General features: G+C 42.1%; 1 protein-coding gene across 1 annotated transcript in view; it reads right to left on the bottom strand.

Moving 5' to 3' along the window:
* Nucleotides 1-20,929, bottom strand: part of sorcs3a (sortilin related VPS10 domain containing receptor 3a) — a gene marked incomplete at its 5' end in the record, with an annotated part of 284,232 nt that overhangs the window by 106,064 nt on the left and 157,239 nt on the right. The window contains 2 exons of the mRNA XM_080464067.1: nucleotides 7,679-7,837; nucleotides 14,296-14,395. Of these exons, the coding sequence (XP_080320193.1) occupies nucleotides 7,679-7,837; nucleotides 14,296-14,395 (259 nt within the window). The remainder of the gene's footprint in view (nucleotides 1-7,678; nucleotides 7,838-14,295; nucleotides 14,396-20,929) is intronic.

The raw sequence follows: 20,929 nt of genomic DNA, 5'->3' as shown, positions 1-20,929 counted from the left end.
GCGTGTGTCGACGTGTGAATATGCACAGTTTCTGCTGCAGTGCATGTTTGCTGGCAGGGGGTTTAAAAGAAACACAAGGACGGGGAATTTTCAATTTGTCAGAACTTGTGTTTTTGCAAGCTGGTCGTGTGTGTGCGCGTGTGTGTGTGTGTGTGTGTGTGTGTGTGTGTGTGTGTGTGTGTGTGTGTGTGTGTGTGTGTGTGTGTGTGTGTCACAACAGGCGCCTCTCAAGCACATTTTTAGAACACAAGAGGCAAACAAAAACAGGTCAGTATCTGACCTAAACTAGCAGTTTGAATCACAGCAGTGGTGGAGTACATGGGTTTTGAACATGTAAAGCTGTTTTATATATTTGTTGAGTTTAAATGGTTGAAAAGGCCTAAGTCCTACTCAACATTCATTTTCCTGTATTGGTGCATTTTTGTTTTGCTGCCTTGTATTTTGTTTGGAAAAACTTCTGAAATGAATTCACTCTAGGTACATCTGAAGATGGGTAATTAAATAGTTAGATAGCATACTTGATAGCCACGTAAGTAGAAACACGAATGGATGATAAATAGATGGATGGATGGATGAATGAATGAATGGATATAGGTGTGAAGTCCCAAGTTCTCCCCTGCTCTTTTAATCAATAATCTTAATTGGTTGATCCGCAGACAATAATCCACAATAATTTGGGTGATCTCTTCCCTTTTGATTGAGCAATAGTCGTAAATCATAATAATAAGCAATATATATATATATATATATATATATATATATATATATATATATATATATATATATATATATATATCAACTGTTATACAACTGTATTTGCAAATATAAACCTGACTTCAATGTATTTTCCTAGTGAAGGGAGCATCTGACCTCCTTTTGTCCACCTAATAATGTCCGTACGTCAGGACATGCAATTTCAATCTCACTTTCTTCCTGGTTGAGCTGTGAAAAGCTTTTAATCATCAACTTCATTTCTAAAGATTGAATAGATTACTAAAGGGCGTTGTTGGGCCGGACAGGCTCTTTACAGAAAAAGTCTAACAGCCAACAGGTTCACTGTGCCACCTCTGTGTTCCGTCCATTTTCTTTTTTGCAGCTTCATAAAAGTGTCGTTTAACCTCTGTTTTAATCCAAAAGAACGGGAGGTAGCGGAAGGATCATGATGATGGTGATGAAGGCAATAATGATCCATGTCGAATAGCAGCCGGGAAAAGAAGCACAATGTGCCGCAGGTCAGAAAATCTACATGAGAAAATAGGTTTGATTACAGTGTGGAGCACTGTACTGGCGTCTGCTGGAATTATGGGAGGAGTTAATCACCACACAGGCCATTACGGAGTCAGGGCTTTGTCTCTCAAGTTTGGCTGAGCGTGAGCGGAGGCATGCAAATATCCATCGGCAGAAAGCAAAATACGTAATCACATCCATGGGACCGTATCCGCACATCGCTTCGAACGCCGCTAAGTATCTGTTCAGAAGCGGTTTATCTTTCAGTTAAAGGGCAACAAGGTCTCACATGAATGAGTGAGTAAATTAAAGAAAACAGCGTTTGTCTGATGGGGTGTGGGTGTGGGTGGGGGTGGGGGTGGGGGTGGGGGTGGGGGAGCATTTAAGGCTCAAAGTGTTCAGATTATGTCCCGTTTCATGACCCTCTGAAGGAAACACTGCTCTTAATATCTACTTGCGCAGGTGCCGTGGTGTGTATGCAAAGTAGCGGCGTTTCAGAAAAGCAGCGTTTCCCCCCCGTTTCCATGGAGAAGGAGCAGTTTCGAAAAGTTGCACCATCAAAGCGACTTTCAAAAAGTCCTATTTTCCGTGGTTTCCGAGCACCCGGCACCCAAAATGCAAACAAAGGTTGTCGTGTAAACGGGGAGACAGAGGACGATGACTCCTTTATTCCGCGCGTGAAGCTGCTGCTACTCCGTCAGGCTGTTTTTTGTGGCTCGCTCACTTGGCGGCGACTTTGGCCTTTATCCACAGAAGCCGGCCCGGGACTCCATCAGTGAGAGACACGTCTCTTACAAACCTGCTGCAGTTGAAGGGGAAGCGGCGCCAAAATAAAAGGTCACGCAGAGTTCTCTGGATGTAAAAACGTCTTCATTTACTTTGAGGAGGCGAGCGACCTGAATGTTAATTTGAAAATAAAAGCGATCTTAAAAGAGAACGAAGAATTACAAACACCTCGCCGCGGCCTGTTTGTCCTCACATGCATTCTGATGTCTGACTAAAGAGCGCCGCTCCTGCCTCAAAGTGAAGTCCTCGGGGCGACACTTAACCGCGGCTAAGCAGCAACTTACAGCTGATTAAATTCAGACTGACCCAGTCTGCTAAACTATTAGCCGCTCGCGAGCTGAAAAGGAGCATATTAAAGCATCTCGCTGCCGGCTGCAATCCCAGTGTCAAAGCTGTGAGGGAAACCAGGTCGAATTAAGCTCCCAATATTATCTGAGTAAACCCCTTTTAACCAAGTCCACAAACAACATATTCTTTATTTGCAACAACAAGCCCGAGGCTGTTGTGTGTGTGTGTGTGTGTGTGTGTGTGTGTGTGTGTGTAAGTGTGTGTGTCTGGATGACACAGTCAGAAGTGGAATAACAATAATTCAGGGGTTTCTAATCACATTCAGGCCTTTTTACATCCAGTGTTCTGGTGAGAGTTTGAATGAAGTGTTAAGTTAACCCGCCCAGAGTGCGATTCGTGAAGGAAGCAGAGGAAGGAGGGTGGATCCGAGGAAGAAATCACAATCAAAAAGCAAACATTTCAGGGGGGAAAGTTGTGTTTCTATAAAAGCAGAATTTTTTTTAGAAGTGGCCACAAAAAAAAGATGTCATAACTGTATTGGAGACCGACATCAAGTATATTATCAGTTAAGATGGATAACACATCATAAGAAGGACAAGACCGACATTTTCAAGGGGACCACAGTTCCCTTGTTTGATCCGGATCAGAGCTCGGGAGCATTCACAGAGGCCCAAATGAAGCAAAGTTTCCCAGAAAGTCCGGATCAAACAGAGTTCTGTGAACACGCCACATCACATGTCTTTGGCCGTGCGCCTTCATTGGCTGTGCACGATCCTTCCATTTCTTCATCCTTCCTACTCAGCAGAGTTCATTTGCAGAGCTTTGAGACCATCTGTTGGGTGAAGGGTGGATAGATTGGAGATAAAAGAACGACCCCCCCCCCCCCCCCCCCCCCCCCAAACAATCCCAGCAAGCTGCCCCCACATCTCCATCACTAGTTGGCTCCATGCTTCACCTTCTTAAAGTTGTGAATCTTCCCCTTGACCTTTCTTGACACTCAATCATAGAGATCAATAAAGTGTCAATCCGACACGTCATTTGATTAGTATTCATGCAGTAGACAGCAGCGGCATAATTTTTTTAGACACCCTGTAATTTTCCCAGATAAATAACCTGCTGTGGGTTATATTTTAATTCCCACTGGAGTAGCACTTATGTAACCACGGTGACTGATGACTTTTTACTCCGCCGCGCTGCTCTGCAACAATTCTGTTTTGCCCAGAGTCTTGGCTGAAGGCAGGCAGCGCCTCTTTTTCAACTGCACTCCCACCCATTTACCTCCTTCTACCCTGAGATCGCTTCACTCTGACTCTCCAAGTTCGAAAATAGCAGCTTGCAGAATCAGAATGTTTCACGCCGAGTTTGAACGCAAAACGAGTGACGATCGAATCGAATTAGCTTTCTGTGACCAACTGATTAACAGGTATAAACCCCAGTTAAAAGCCGATCTGAAGACGCGACGACAGGAAATCCGACATGTTCCGAAATTAGCAAGAGGATTTAACATTTACTAAATATAGGACAACTTGTTTATGAAGAATCTTTATATCTTGTAAACACAATTTTTTTAAAGTAAAAGTGATGGCAAACATATTTCTGTGGATTAAAACTAAAAGACGTCCTTTTATTGTTGGAATAAAAACATCTCTGGTAGTTTGAAGTCAGTTCAACAAACATTTTTGGCAAAATATTGACATCAAATTCCAATAAATACACGCTTTAATTATTCCTAACAAAGTAAAGTTGACTCAACATGTATTTCCCTGTTCATGCAACTTAAAATTGTCAATACAATAATGTTAGTAGTTACTAATATATGAATTAATAGATACAGAACCTGTTTGTGAGTCTGCTTTTGGGTCCACCCATGATTCGTGACAGTGTTGTTTTATTTCAACGACTTGAAAAGTCCATTTCATTTTTGTTAATTCGACTATTTCACCAAACTCCTCTTCGCTACTCAGCTTATGATGTTCCGATACTATAACACATTGAAACAGCTAAACCTCCTGTTTTCCACTGCTGGTCTCATTATTCTGAGGTCGACAGGTGACCCACGTGATCTGAAACTGAAGCCTCGTTTACATGAGAACTGAACATTTCGTTGTGTTTTGGGTTTCAGTTTCCGCGTAACAGTGCTCGGATACAATGAAAATGCGATTATTTGAAACTGGCTTCCAAGGTGGAACTTTTTTGGCAATGCTCCAACTCTGTCTCCGTGTAATTGATGGGGGGGGGTGCAACTTTTCTGAAAGGCTTCTACTGCGCAAGCAAGTAATAAATAGCTCTTCTGAACATGCATGGAATACACAGAAAATAACAATCATGGCGGCCTCCAGAGTGACATGACACCCAGTGCATATTCTCCTGGGGCTTGGTAGATTTATAGCCGAGTCATCGCAATAAAAATCCAACTTGGCCTTCTGTTCGTACAAAAGTCTGACAGTGGTCCTGACGTCCTTTTTAAAAAGTTGCCATGTAAACGCCCAACCTTTCTGAAACAAAAATGCAAAAAGCGAAGCGTTGTTGTGTAAACGGGGCCTGCGGTTGGTGCATTTACGGTGTTTGGAGGATGGTCCGTAGCTGGGAGGTAAGACGGGAGCCACGAGCGGCTCACCATTTTATGGACTCCTGCATTTGGAAACAGATGGTAAAAGCTTCGGACTTGGCACAAAGACTCTCCGTGGAGCTCCTGACTGAGTGATGCTCAGAGTTAAATACACTGTATGAGTCCGTGGACAGCGTCCAAGAAGAAAACCAAAGCTCACTAAACTTTGCCAAAAGACTGGGAGAGGAATGCTGGCAGCACATCATTGAATCAGATGCAGCCAAACTAAATTAATTTGGACTGAAATGAGGAGTGGACCGGGTCTGGGTGACCACGGTGATCACTCATATTAATAGGAATTTGTGTACGCAGAAAATATCCAGAGAATGGAAAACAATCGTCACAAACTCAGCAGCAGGATGACGATGTTTAAAAAAAACTAACTGCTGGGAAAAACAAAAACAAAAACAACAAAAAAAAAATCATGACCTGGGTACATTTTGTGCGTTTTACTTTTCTCCATAAACACCTTTTGAGTGTTTCTCAACAAACAAAAAAAAAAAAAAGTGAAAGGTGAAGTGACAATGTCTCTCCAGCATAAAGCAGCTCGGGTGTGACGGAGGAGTATCATCCCAGAGGACTTGGGAAAATATCCGGTAAAAACAGGTGGATCTTAACGTAGCTACACAATAAAGACTTTTCCTTGAATAAAAGGTTAAAACTCACTGTAGCAGGTGGTTTAGTTTGCTTCAAATACTAAAATCCGCATCAGGTAGACCAGATTGGTTGGATTGTAATGTGACATTGTCTCATGGAGTGTAAGTGTGGTGCTTTTCTGGGTTTCACATGTCTTAAAAAATTCTAACTTAAACTTAAAAGGAACAGAAATCGTAAAAAATAAATAAATAAATTGTAATCAAAAATTAAGAGAATGTTGCATTTCTGTAAAAGTGGTCCAGTTATGGAACAATCTAGAGAAGGACTCGATAGATTCTAAAACACACGTTATTACTGAAACAAAAAGAAATGACGCTGGGGAATCAAAGTGTTTTTTATTTTGTTTTGTTCTTTTGAAAAACTGTTTGTTATTTGCAGCTTGCTTTTAATTTTCAATGGAAAAGGGTTATTTGGGGCAGATAAAGGGGCAGAGTATAGAAGTTTGATCTTCTTTCTGATCCCTTTCATTCAGGAATTGGAAAAGCTTTCTTCTCTATGGTATTGAATTGAATTTGATTGTTTCTATTTTTACAATAAATAAACTAAACTAAACATATTCTGATTAGGCTGTTGTCCCCAATAACATTTTTTATTTTTTTTTTTATTTTCCTCCAACTAACTCGCCACAAGTTGTGATATTCTTTTCTTTTCTTTTCCAAGCTTCAGCAGTGACAGGTTGGATTCAGCTTCACCCTCTGACACCAGTCCCCCCCCCCCCCCCCCCCCCACCACCCCACCCCCCCCGCCGGGCCACCATCACGGCTCTCGGGTCACAGTCACTGACCTTCATAATGGACATTTGTGGCGAACAATCTTTGAGCCCTGTGTGAACAAAAGGAGATGGTGCGCTCGGAGCTTCATACTGTGTGACAAAGCCTGATGAAGGTGACACGGTAAAAACCAGAAAAGAAGGTTTGACAGTGTTTACGTAGCAGGAAGCTCCCAGGAAGCAAACGTAGCTGCTTCCTGTTTGCGCAAAAGAGGACAAAAAGCGATAGAGTGAAATTTAATGTAATAACCTGCATATTGCTTTCAGCGTCATCTGCACACACCACATAGTTAACAACGACGCGTCGTCGTCATGGAGACGGCCCCCCTCCCCCAAAAACACAGCAAAAGTTTTCAGTTTTCACTTGAAAAAACGCTGCGTCATCGAGCCGACAGTTGCATTATTTACATGCATTTTTTTTTTTTTAACGTTACAACTAATTGTGTATTTTAGAAGCTTATGATTATTATTAGTGATGTCAAATGATTAATCACAGGAAACAGACTCATGAAAGAAAGAAACATATATGCATGTTATGTGCTTATTAAACACCTTTAAAACATCTCACTTGTCTAAAACAAACATTAATCCACATTAATGTTCCTGTTACTCCTTCTTCAGCAGCCACGAAGTCAAATTCACCCGTTGACATTGTCCCAGAGGACAGCTGACCGTTTTTTATTTCCACTGTTGCTGTGAACTGACAACAGTCAGCAGAATTCCCGACTAACGTGTAATAACGTGTTACTGTGGTAGATTGCGCAGGAAGTGCTTCCTGCAGAGCGTGTAAAATATTTTATGTCGGTCCACTGCTCTGTCTTTACTTTCTATCTGTTCAAATATCCTAACCGGAGGGCCATCGTGGGTTAACTGCATTAAAGCTTTTAGTCATACTAAACACAATCTGCGTTAACGCATCTATTTTGACAACTCTAATTATTATATGTTGTATGAATGGTTGGTGTTTTATTAATCACCTTAATTGACCTATTTCTATCAGGATTCTTTTGTTTGTTTGTCTTATCTGCACCTTTACGGAGCACTTTTAGATTCCATCAGATGTATTATGCGCTGTGGATTCCAACGTTCACTGCAATGTTCTGGCTCTTCGTGGATCAGAAGGGGTCCACTGCCTTTTTTAAAGAAAATCTTGGGGAAGTTTGGGGACGATTCAATTTAAAAGACACAGTATGTACATGTGAATGCAAGACGTCTCCGAAACAAAAGTATGAAAATCTATGCCTTTTCGCTTGACGTGTCGCATAAGCGGCACCTGAATGTGGTGCTCCTTTACGAGGCTCCTTGTCCTCATGTTGCGAACCACTGACGGAGCTGGCTCTCACCTTCTGGTCGTGGCTGTAGGCCAAGGCCCAGTCCTCCTCGGAGGGGTGGAAGAGCAGGCTGAGCACGTAGAACGTGAGGCGGTACTTCTGGTAACTGGCCCCTTCATCAGTGCTGATGAGCACGCTGCTCTCAAACTCCGGATCCGTCAAAAGCATAATCTGAGGAGGAGGAGGAGGAGGAGGAGGAGGAGGAGGGCGCACACAGGTGGGGGGAGGTGTTTTGAAGATGAGAGGAATGATGAGAGAAGGTAGAGAGGAGACGTTAGAGGCGATTCGCCGTATTTCCAGATTCACCTCTTCACTGTGACTCTGGCTCCTGTTACCATGGATATGCAACTCAAGAGAGGAACACGCCGCATTTTCATCAGCTCTCTCGATTTGAATAAATAAAAAAATAAAAATAAAAAATAATAATAATAATATATATATATATATATATATATATATATATATGGGAGGTTGGCAACAGCAGTGAGAGGTGACGCAGCGCAGCAACACATCGGCTAGAAAAACGACTTGTCCTCACCTGAAACGGGATAAAAACCCAAAGACCTCGTAGCACTTGTGGCCTCAACGCGGCTAAACACTCTACAAACAAGGGATTGGGTAGTAGCGCGTGAACGGGCAGAACACAGGATGTTATTTTCTTTATCAGCTAAGGCTTTAGCATGTCGTTTCTTAGCATTTCGCCGACCAATAAAAGTCTAATTTCAAATTTAACAGCTCCGCAGCGGTGGAAGCACTAATTTCATGCTTGGCATATTTCTGCCGGAGCTATCGCAGTTATTACAGAATTCAATAAGTGCAGGAATTCCTCAATGCATATTTCTTTCAGCTAATGGCATTTAGAGTCTTTGTGGAAAGCGATAAAATGGCCACAGGAATTCTTTCTTGACTAAAAAGAAGATGTTTCAATAGGTAGCGGTTATATATTTTATGGGGAAAGTAGCCCTTTGAAGAAAATGCTCTTGTCTGACTACATTCCATTATCAGTCAATGCGGAACTTCACACTTATTACATATTAGTATGTGTAATCGAATAAAGACGTCTAACATGATAACAAGTGAGATAGTAGGACACTTTGTGAATTGAAAAGTAATTAGTATGATCCAATTCTGTATTGTGAAGAGAAAAAAAAAATTCAAAACGTAAAGTTGATATTGCCGGTATAGCAGAGAGAAGAACCCATGGAGAGTTGACTGGACTCACTTAATTGGAGGTTTTAGCATGGCAGAAATCAGGGGATATGATGAAGGTCAAAAATGTCCGTCCATAATAGATTTCCTCTGAGTTCCTGTGTTGGATTCCACCAACTCTGAGAAAACATCGCGTCACTTTATCCATTTACTGCTGGGCTTTCTGTGCCTGCGAGCTAAAAGCTATGTCGGCGTATTTTCCATCTGTCACTTATTACTTGATAAAAGACAAAGAAAAAACGTCATCAAATAACTTCACTAAACACCAAATGACCCAGTTCTCAAAAGTTGATGCGGCTTTTAAGTCAACAGATTAGCAGATGTTTGTGTTTTGCACCAACGCGGTGACACAAACTTACACTGTAGCATAAAAACATGGACATGATGCCACCGTAGTAACACTTGTCGGCCCGGACTCTTTAATCCATCTCCAAACAAAGCATCCATGCCTCTTCCTTGTTTGTGCGGCAGGCTGCGACCGCGCTCGGACCGCGCCGCGTTTTCTCTCGTCAATTCCGTTCGAATTGGAAAAGCGGCGGCTCGTTCGTCACTGACAGAAACGCTAGCCTTTCCTCCCCCATCTTAAAGCAGGAACCCTCCCCGGTTGGTGATTTAGACAAATTGTTTTTCATTAAGCCCCAATAAACAGGCGGCACTTTCTCAATCTGGCTTTCTCATTGGCTCGGCCCCGCCGACGGCTGCCATTCATTACCCGTCACCCGACTCCTGATCACGGCGGGCGTCTGTGAGGCCTGTCAGAGGCACTTCTCAAGCTGTAATCATGGTCCGTGACGTGGCGGCGAGTGTGGCTTCCACACATTTCATGACGAGGAACCAACCCTCACTCTGTATTTAGGCCTCGGAGCTGGTTCCGACGTTCGCCGCCGTCCCTTTGCGGAGCAACGCCCCGCCGTTTGCGTGCGGCGGGTTCAGCTCGTCTTTTTCACTCACAGCGTGTCGGGGATTGCATCCGCGGATGTATTGTCGGATTCAAATTAGTCATTTACCGCTGCGTGAGTGTGAAAATGCAGCAAATGATTTCGCAGCCTCGCACATTATCGTAACAAGCCCCCTTTTCTGTCTGCCGCCTCGGCGATTACAAAGAACCTGCTGCTAATGTGAAGCCGATAGAAAAGGCGGGGAAAATCGGCCAATTTTCGCTGCTGCCTCCTAAAACAATTGCCCTCGGAGAATAATCACTCACTTCCAAAAACCGAGGCCACCAATAGCATTAGCATTAGCAAGGGGTGATTAAGATTCCCCCCGTGGCAGCATCCACTCCAGCCTCGGTGAGAGTGAGGAGGATAACAATGGCGAATCGATAGAGGTTGCCGGGATAACCTTTGTGTTTTATCAGCCCGATGTTGAGCTGTGCATAAGCTGTGGCACAGAGATAGAAGCCGGTAGTTGTCAGATCATGAGGTAAGTGGAGGTATGGATCAGAGGCGGCGGGAAAGAGACACCCTGCAGCAAATGAATCACGTCACGCCAGATCAATAGAGCTTAGTCTGCCTCTGACGGCAGGCTTTAACACGGAGTTGTCGCGGCAATATGCTCATTAGGCATGGATCAGGACTTAATCACCCACATTTAGCTATCATGTCTCCACTGTCTCGCTGCCTCAGTGGCATTTCAACTGTTCACGTCTTTATTTTCAAATTAACTGAATCTACCAGCCGCTCGATCAGCGAGCGAGGACAAAATAAATAAATAAATAAAAAAAATTAGAAAAGAACGAGACATCAAAATAGAGCCGGTGAAGATTGATGTGAGGTGTCATTTTCAGAGGCTTTGTGCTAAATGCCATTACTATCCTTCACATCTATAAAGTGACATTGCGAAAGGTCACCCGTTCTCAACTTATTTCTTTGGACGTCGCAGGGGAAAAGAGTTTCTACATATGCTCCCAGACTAACTGCAGTAGACATATAATGATCTCCTCATTGTGGGCGAGGGGATATCTCGCAGCGCAGCAGACGATCGTATCTAACGGTGAGTGATTAGGCAGCTTTTTATAGAGCGCGGGCAGAAGGAGGCAGAATGAGGAGGAAACACTGAGGCAAACCTTCATTTAACCACATAACGGTCAAATCGGAATAACAAGGAGCAGAACTACAGGGGCAACATGAGACTGTTGCCACGTCTTAGCTTTCCGTGACTCATTTCCACAGCAACGGGAACGCACGGGGCAATGCTGACGTGGAATTCACTTCGACTGCGACGGCCCAAAAATCAAATGTTGTAAAGATGTCGCTCATAAACATATATGGTCATTATCAGGAGAAAAAAAAAAAAAAAGAATTTCACATGTTGAATGTGCGACATTTGAAGATTTCGTGCAAAAAATATGAGGTCATTCAGAATAAAAAAAGGAAGTTAAAGTCAATGTGAGCTGCCTTTTGTTGCAGATTTGGAACGTCTTTTCATCTGTGCCTCTCTAAAATCATGTGACTTTCACGATCATGTGACTTTCAGGTCAATTTAATGTTTTGTGTTTACATGGCGACATTCTGAAAACAATGACCATTTACAGGATAACAGCAGAAATGCTAAAAAAAAAAAAAAAAAAAAAAAAGTAGTTAGCATGCCAGGCTACAAATTAGCACTGCTAGTTGTTTTTGTAATGAAACCACCCATGCAGTAGCATTGTTTCAGAATTGTTTGTCTACACAGAAAAAGAGTCAAAGCTCCTTAAAGCGTTCAACACTGGGAGCCATTTTCAAAGATTTGAGATTTGAGTCGCTCCGAAAGTTTTCCTTTTTCACATAAATGTTGTGCTGAACAGGAGCAGCAGTACTTTGGCACGTGTACTTTCATATCCAATTAAACCTATTTCGCCGTAATTGTAATTTAAACAGAATATAAGTGGCAGGAAACGGCTTGAAAACCAAAAACAACCGGAGAAGCGTTTTACCACCGAGGACGTCTATCATCAACAGGTTCACAACATTAAAAGGAGTGCTGAGGTCGGACTGAGGTTAACTATTCAGCAACAAGTTGTCTGAAAAAGGAATTATCCAGCCTTTAATTGGTCTGTTCCAACTTTTCTGGCACATGTCCCTGACATCAGCTTCAACAGCAGATACGTTCTTTAGATCTGACAATATTTACAATGTCTTTACAGTTTAACACAGCGTCTCACCTTTTTTGGATTTGGACATGCAACTCCTCTTTGTCTTTTTCAGGAACATTTTGAAAGTGTGTCAAATCTTATATAAGCAGAATAACAAAAGGTTACTTGTGACTACAGGAGAGGGAATCTAAGGTACTACACTCCTGCAATACCCTTGATGTGGAATTACGTTTTCTCCACATAAAAAAAAGCTGCAGGAATGAGTCATGAAGGGTAATAAGCGCCGGCTGCGATCTGTCCCCCCCACCCCCGACGAGGTTTAGCTCGGCGGTCCCCGGATCCTATTAACTCCTGCGCCATGCAAACGTATTCAGGGTCACTACCTTGGCTGGCTCAGCCTCGGGAAAATGAGGCCAACGAACCTGAGTAACTCCGCAAGAGCGAGCGTTTTAGAAGAGATCCCCAGTTGGACAGCCTCTGGAGGCCGCCATTGTTGTTATTGTCTATTTAACTATTTACTATGGCTGTGGTGCGCATGTGCCGTAAGAGCGCTTCAGTAAAGAATTAGAAGAAGAGGCCAGTATTCGAACAGGGACCTTCTCGCTGTAAGACGAGAGTGCAAACCGCTGCGCCACCATGGCGCCCTACGTATACTTCAGACTATACATTATAATACAAAGCCGACTTAATGATGCGTCATGCTCTGCATTAAGCATTCACGTTGTCAAAATCCAGAGTGACAGATTTGTGAACAAAATGTAGGAGCAGACTGATTAAAACTGTATTTCATGTTAGCGTATTTACGTGAACCCAATATATACAAGGTTTTTTTAAAAACCTGGACCGACTTTAAATGTATTTATCGTGTCTGAGAAGAGAAGTGAAGCTGGAAAAAAAAAAAAAATCATTCATGTACATGTATTATTACTTTTCAAGGTTGTTATGTTTAGAGTTTTGGCATTTCCCCACACATATCAGGCTGCAACACAATCCTCAATATGAGAGTGACCGTGACTTCATCCTCATGTCCTTTGGTCTAAATTTAGATGGATCCTTGAATGTGCGCAGCCCCCAGTGGGTTATCCTGGAAAATAAGCCTAAATATTTAAGAGTACAGAACAATAGAATAGAAGATTTACATTTACCGAGTTTCCTTTATTTTATTTTATTTTTTCACACGTCCTGAGTGACTGTGAAGTAATTAGTATCCATAGTTTAACAACAGCAAATCAAACGTGAACACGCTGTGACCATGTGAAGGAGGTTATCTGTGCTGATGAGTCTGCAGAGGATTAGCAAACAAGCTTTTCTTACACTACTTATTGAACTTCAAAGTGACTCTCAGCTCATTGTGCTCATTATCCAGTATTGCAGCTTGGGGTCACTCTCACCTCTCTTTGCTTTGTTTTTTTTTTTTGGCTTCAGCGGGAAAGACGAGAAAAGATAAAGGAAAAAATAAATAAATAAATACAAACTTCCCAAATCCCGCTGTGAGCTACCTGCTAAGAAGAAAACTGCAAACGCAGAGAACGAGAAGCTGAACACGGAACATTTAGCCAGTCCAGTCTCATTCCCACAGTGTCAGACACTGGCAGGTTGTAGAAGAAGTGAGATATGCGACCATAAGAAACTTTGGAAGGTACATTATGGATTTGTTTTTTTTATTTTATTATCATAAATACTGCCACGATTTCCTACAGTTGGCATCCATGTGTAAATGCTGTAAATGCTGACGTTAACAGCGTGGCCTGTTTTCTCCATCCTGATCTGGACAATATTGGGCTGCTGGTAATAATGTTATGGCTGATTAGTGTACTGCAAAAATTTACGTCTCTTGAATTTGCAAACTACTTCTTTTGAATATTTGATGCTATTTTTATTCATTAGGGGAACTTGAAATAAATCATAATAATCATAATCATAATAATGATAATAATAATAATAATAATAATAATAATAATAATAATAATAATAATAATAATAATAATAATAATAATAATAATAATAATAATAAAATGAAAGTCCTTTTCACTACATTGGGGGAAAAAAAAGTCAAATTACCCAAATTATTATTTCAAGCTACATAAATTGAATGTTGATTAAGACACGATTTAGTTTATTCAAAAAGTGTATTTTGATATTTTTTAAGAGAAGCTCTTAGGAGTGTAATTCACGCGCTGAGGTTTCAAGCCTTTTACTGGATGAGATTTGTGCCAAATTCACAACTTTAATCATCTGTCATGGGAGTTTTACTCATTTTCAGGTGCAGATGGTGTAGTGATTCCCATTGCTCGGTGAAATTCATTGTAAAACTAGTAAGAACAGTGTCAAACAGGCAAACTCTCACCTTCCTCTTGTTGGTCGGGCAGACGTAGAGGTAACTCAGGACCGTCTTGTATCCGACTTTGTCGTTCATCCTCTCGTAGGTGGTGCCATAGTCGGCGGACCTGAGAGAGGAAGCGTGACAACACGAGAGTTGAGAACATATGGCTGAAAGTTTGCAGGAAATCAAACGGCTAAACAAACAAAACAGAGTTGCTGGGACGTTCTGCGATTCGTGTCGAGTGATATTTATTTAGCCGCGATGAAAAGGAATGTAATATCACACCCCGCGGGGTGTGGCTGGAGCTGTACTGTATCTGTAAGTATGCGCGCTGTGGAGGAACCTCTGGCAAAAGAACAAGAGGACGTTAACCAATCATCTATAGCTGCCAACAGGAATGGACCATTCAAAAGTGTCTGGGGATTCGGGCCTTGTAAATAATTCATTCTCTCCTGATGACTACTATGAAATAAAATATGACGAGTGCAAAAACATGTGGATGTTCCTGAACTCGGGGGCTTTAATAATTCAAGGGTGGGAATGAGCCTGTTAGCCAGCCTGGTCCCTGGAAACTCCAGCATGAATCCATCATCACCAGTAAACCACCGACTCTGCCTTCAAGTAGCATATTACAGCATTTACAGGAGCGCCGTTTTTTTCCTGCGTGCGTGTGCCTGTACCGACACAAACACTCACTCAGCGCTGTGGAGAAAAACCCCATTTGGATTTTGTGGCGGATGCATTGTGAACTGCCACATGGAGTTTTCTTTGTTTTTTTAGTTTTTTTTTTAAATTCAAGTATTTAACATCAATTAAATTACAATACATTAGATTTTAGATATCCAATTTTGCTGCTCTATAGGCTTTGTCTGCACTATCTAATCTGCAGTTGTCTAAATAAAGGCCCCATGTACGTGACAAGGTTTGAGATGAAAACGTATGGTATTGTGTTTATGTTCCAGAAATGTTTCACGTTTACATGCCAACGGTTTGAAGACGATGTCCATTTGCGAGGGATTAGCAAAAACACGAGAAGCGATGTAGTTAACATTCCAGGCCATGAGTCGGCGCTGTTGGTTGATTCTGTAATGAAACCACACGCATTCACGCAGAAGACAATACGCTGGAGATATTAACCGTGGCAAGTACACAGACATTCGTACGGACAGGCGACAAAGTGAAATTGCGATCACAGTGACCCTTAACGAAGTACCAAATCCCAGCAGCTTATGGACCGAGAGCCAGGACACTCCGTTGTTGTTATTGTCTGTTTTTCCACCATCAGACTGTTTTCGTAAAGTTTCGTTTCCCCCACGTTTCCATGGAGACCGAATCCGAGCATTTTCGCGAATTTCCACCTTGGGAGCGGTTTTCAAAAAGTTGTGTTTTTCAGTGACTCTGAGCACCGTAGTCACCAAAATGGACACTCAAAACTAAGGTTTTGCTATTGTCACAAGAAACCGGGCTTTAAATTTTCACTGAAATAAAACCAGATTGAGGCACTTTCTAGAAAATAGGTCAGATCTGGCAAACTGTGCAGTATGTTAGTACGAGCGGATTTGAGTTTGGCTTCACTAATGGTTTTGGGAATCAGTAAAATCTGGATAAAGGTAAAGTATTGCCTCATTGTGATTATATTTTCTGCAATTACAGTTAAAAAATTTTTTTTTCCCAAAGTTGACTTAAATGGGAAAAGGTGCACTTTGTTTTCCCCTATATTTAGATTTTGTCAATATTTGTGTCTTTGTCCTCCTTGATTTCATTCATTCCTTCTTTATTTCTCCATTAAAGATCATTTTTGTCCCCCCTCCCTTTTTGTCCTGTTTTCCAGACTCTTTGCCTCCCCACAGATTTGTCCCGTCCTGCGATGAAAATGAAGGTGACACCTGTTTCCATCTTCATTCCTCATTTCTCTGCCGTTTGTTCAACCAAAGCCTTGCTCGCTCGCTCGCTCGCTCGCGCTCCCTCAGCTGAGACCGGAGAGACGCTTCTCATTCACATTCACACCAGAATGCCTCAGAGGGACTCGGTAGTTGCCATGATTACAAAGCGCAGTAATGAGTCTGACAGACAGCTCCGTACCCGCGGCACATTAACACGGAGGTGTGGGGAAGCTGAGCTGCAACGGGGCTGAATGGAGGGGCCGCGAACGGGCGCGCTCATAAATAACACCGAAACATATGTTGTTCTTGGCATGATGAGCGCGGCTGCCTTCATCATCCAGCAGTCACCGTGCGCACGGCTGCATATGTTAAAGAAACGCTGGTGTCGTCTTTGGCACAGGCAGCGGGGAGGTGTCGTCCTCTTAGGTGGGGATGAAGATTAAGTGTGGCCTCCGAAGCTTTCCCCACTCGTCACGCGGCGGCTAATTAATAAGAGAAGCTGGCGTTATTGGAGGAGATGGCAGGGTGAGTAAGAGGGGTTCCAGCACACATTGTAAATTTGGAAGGGGCTGTAAATATGAGGAGAAAAGCGGAGAGAGTGGTCAAAGTGGCGGCGGGTAAACCAGACTTGACAAAAAGGCCACAAATGTTTGGCAAACGTGCCGTGATGAGTCAGTATCTGTTTCTGAAGAGGAGGACATTCCTAACTCAGCCCTGCACTGTAAAGGAAGACACTGGGACACAAACTTTTTTGGGGGATTCCTCAGGGCTCCCCTTTAGATCCCCTTTCATTGACGGTTACAAAGCATGTAGGAGCGGAATGCACATTCATTTATCTGTAGCACATGTCTTATTGGTGGACTATATATGAAGGAACAGTCCCTTGTTGGCTGAGGTGTTCCACAGGGAAGGAAAAACACTTTCTGACCACTGACGTGGGTGACATGTCTGGATTGTGAAAGCTGAGCTTGTGTTTACTGGACCCTGTGAGTTGTGAATGTTAATAAATGAGCAACTGTAAATCAATTATGAATCGGGCTTTTATTCATTCTGTTTTCAATTGTCATCAATAATTGATATAGACACTAAACGAGGCTGTTCATACTGATCATATGAGTCAAACTTTTAAGTTAATCCAGTTCATTCAGTCAAACTCAAACCACTTGATTCATCCAGTTATTTTTATATTTTACCTCATGGCCAAACTATGATTCAATTTAAAAAAAAAAAACACACACACTCACAAAAACTGGTGAAACAATGCCAGATAGAAGATATACATGTAAAGAATAGAGAAAACGCTGATAATGAGAGCCTTCATTAAGAAATCTCCCCTCATACAGCGTAATTATCAAACACAACAGTGTTCTCCGAGTCTTCCACCGACTTTCAGATATTTCACCCAAAATTGGGTTTTCAACTTTGTCAAATTAAAAGCCACTGACGACATCGGCAGAGCCAGCATGCAAAGACAATTACAGCCTCCGCAATTAAATTAAGACCAAGTCTTTGTTTTGGGCTTCGAGTGTGTTTACAGCCAAATTCAGTCTGACCTTGCCCCTGTAATCACATTAAGCCCTCAGAAACTGACAAGTCCAATTTGACCTGAGCTGTACTTTTAAGCATTCTTAGTACTGCAGAGAGGATTATCCACGCTTATATTTCATAGTACACCAATTACTGCAGCGCGAGGGTTTCTCTGAGGAGGACTTAATGCTGCTATTGTTTCTCCAAAGACCTGGCTTATGATTCCAAACGAAAGATGGAATCCTCTTTTTCTGTGGCGTTTTCTTTGATGGCGGCCTGTACTACGTTGAATAGTGATGACTTTACTGATGACTCTGAAGCAGTGCTCCCCAAAGCGTGCAGCAGACCTCCTCTGGGGGGCGCCAGAGAGCTTCATAGAGGACTGAATCAGCAGGAAATAATTGATTATTGAATGGATGCCCATTTTCGAAGATATTTCTCCACCTTGTCATTTTTTGATAATCATTTAAGTGGAGTGTGTGTGTGTGTGTGTGTGTGTGTGTGGGGGGTATTACCGTATTATCCGGACTATATAATAAATAACCCCATTTAACTTGCAATGAGCCAATACATAAACAAACAAATAAATAAACAAATAAATAAATAAAAGTATCGAGTATCACTCTCCTCATTATTTTCATTGTGCACAGTGAGCATACTTTTCAGTATGTATTATGAGAAATACCAGAAGGGCAAGAGTGTGAATTATTTATCAAAACACACAGTTTTAGAACTGAATCTATTGTAAGTGTAACGGAGACCAATTTTAATTGGAGAGAAAGCTTTAGGGAATTATACCTCCACCGTGTTTGAATCAAAGTGCTGTAAATGAGCAGAACCATTTAAAAACACAAGACAAAATTAGAAATCGAGCTATAAAATACAACTAAAACACAAATGAAAAGCTGCGGAAAAAACAACAACAATAAAACTAATAAAAATCTCAGTTTTTTTCTTATAGCACCGAATACAACACAGTGATTTCTTGGCACTTTCACGAATAAAAACCGAGAGGTTTTAAAAGAGGGCAAAGAGGAGGCCTGTTTGAGTAAAATCAGAGTCGTGACCCGGGTCTCCAATAATTGAGGGCTTTGCTAAAACTCTGGGGTGCAAATCCCCAAATAAAGAAACACTCAGTCAGCATCCTTGAGTCCTCACTGAGGTAAAATGAGAACATTTTACTGGAGTCTGCGTCTTTGTCTCCTTTTATGTCAGAGTGACGATTGATTGACAGGTTCAATGTCACAATCGTAGAACTTTTCTGTTGACATGAGCCGGCGAGGATTAACATAAACCTGGCAGATTAAGCATTCCAACAGGAACTGATAGAGACGCCAACTAGAATCAAAGGGTTTATCAACATTCTCACTCCAGAAGGTGAGGTCATCACAGATCTGTTTGTCTCTAACATCTCGCAGCTATCAGCAGCGGCATTCATATTGTGAAAATAATCAACAAGTCTGACATTCAAACTGAAATTGTGACATAATTATGATTATGACGAAGCCAGCAGTCAGAGTTTTGAAGTGCAGCGTGTCTTTTATCACTAATGTTCCCCCCGTCACATCCCTCAGCGCCGTCCACTGAGACCACCGCCAGCAGCCATGTTGGCTCCACCTGCTGCCTGGCGGCCAGAAAAGGCGGGAGGCAGCATTTGTTCTGGCTGACATTCTACACGCCGTCTGTGAAGCTGAACTTCTCCTGTCATTGTCTCACAGCTTGTGTTGGGATTTGCTCTCTGTGCCTTTAGAGGCGCGTTTGAAGGTAAATTAAAACAGTTGCTGATCAGTCACGTCACCATACGTTTGACGGCTATGATCCTTTTTTGCGTACTGCCGACGCCGACGCTCATCAGCAACGCAAAGCACTGTGTGCGTATCTAGTCAGGAAAATCTCAACATTTTTGTTTTGTTCTTCAGACACGTTCTCAAGTGGAAACGCCAAATGTTGCCGAGATAAAGTCAGACATGCACATGGGGGACATGCAATCGTTTCTGGAAATATCATAACATCCTCTTTTTGTGGTGGAGTAGCGGGCTTATAGCAGTCTTGAATTGACTCTCGTGCACAAAGTAACACGCTCAGGTTTTGTCTTTAAGATGATATGAATACAATCCTATTATATATGTTTGTTATGAAAACCTTATGGTTGGGAAAACAGTACAGCATTTCTGTCCGAGCTAAAAGAGTTAATACCGATGTCAACTATCTGGATTACTTTCACCCATCCTTCATTACAGGCACTTTCAAGCCTGTTGCATAGAAACCCGGCTAATAACGTCAAATCCCGTGGATCTGTCCCTGAGGGCGAGTTGTGTTTGAAGGTTCGCTCGCGCAATATTGCAGACGAACAGACGACAACCGCGCGAAGAGTTGATGGGAACATTTTCCCTTTTTCCCCAATCATATAACTCCAAACCTCTCGGCTTCAAGTCGTTTACTCGACGTATGTCTCAGGCAAACAGAGGAGTGCAGTCACTACGGTATACGAGGTAATCCGTGTGTGTTTTCTAAATTTGATACGCATGGCATTAAGGTTACACCCGTGCAGTGTTTTCTTTGACATGTCCACATCATGACCTCAAATATTCCCCGAAATATTGCAGAAAAAAAAACAACCACACAACAAGCTTCTTGGCTGCATTTGTTTTCCCAGAGTAAAACAATTCAACTATTCTTTTTTAGGCCTCATTTACATGACAATGTTTCAAGTGAGCCGCATCATTTTCGGGGTTTTGTTTCAAGTTTCATGTTTACATTGCAACGTTTTGGAAACAATATCTGTTTACACATAAATGGCAGACATGTTGAAACAATTGAGTAATTTAGTCTGTAGGGCCACTAGTGGGTGCTGTTGGTTGTTTTTGTAATAAGATCGGGATGGATGGATGGATGGATGGATGGATGGATGGATGGATGGATGGATGGATGGATGGATGGATTGGGAGGGTGGATGGATGGATGGATACTTTACTTATCCTAAGGAAAATTCAAATTTTCAGCCACGCACATCCAACAAAAGATAAAAAGAAAAAAAAAACAACAGGCAGGTTAGTGGCCAGATTGACATTCACGGAACAACAATAATAATGTTTTGAAAACAATGTCCGTTGACATGAAAACGGCAGAAACACTGAAAACGGCGCAGTTAGCATGTTGTTGGTTGTTTTTGTAAAGATTCACGCAGACAGACGACCATGTTGGATTGTTGTTACAGTGACTCTAAACAAATAAAAACTAACAAGTCC

The sequence above is a fragment of the Lipophrys pholis genome, assembly GCF_963383615.2.
Source record: "Lipophrys pholis genome assembly, chromosome: 5".
NCBI classification, from domain to species: domain Eukaryota; kingdom Metazoa; phylum Chordata; class Actinopteri; order Blenniiformes; family Blenniidae; genus Lipophrys; species Lipophrys pholis.
Note: the sequence above shows the minus strand (reverse complement) of the source record. Positions and strands in the feature narration are given on the sequence as shown.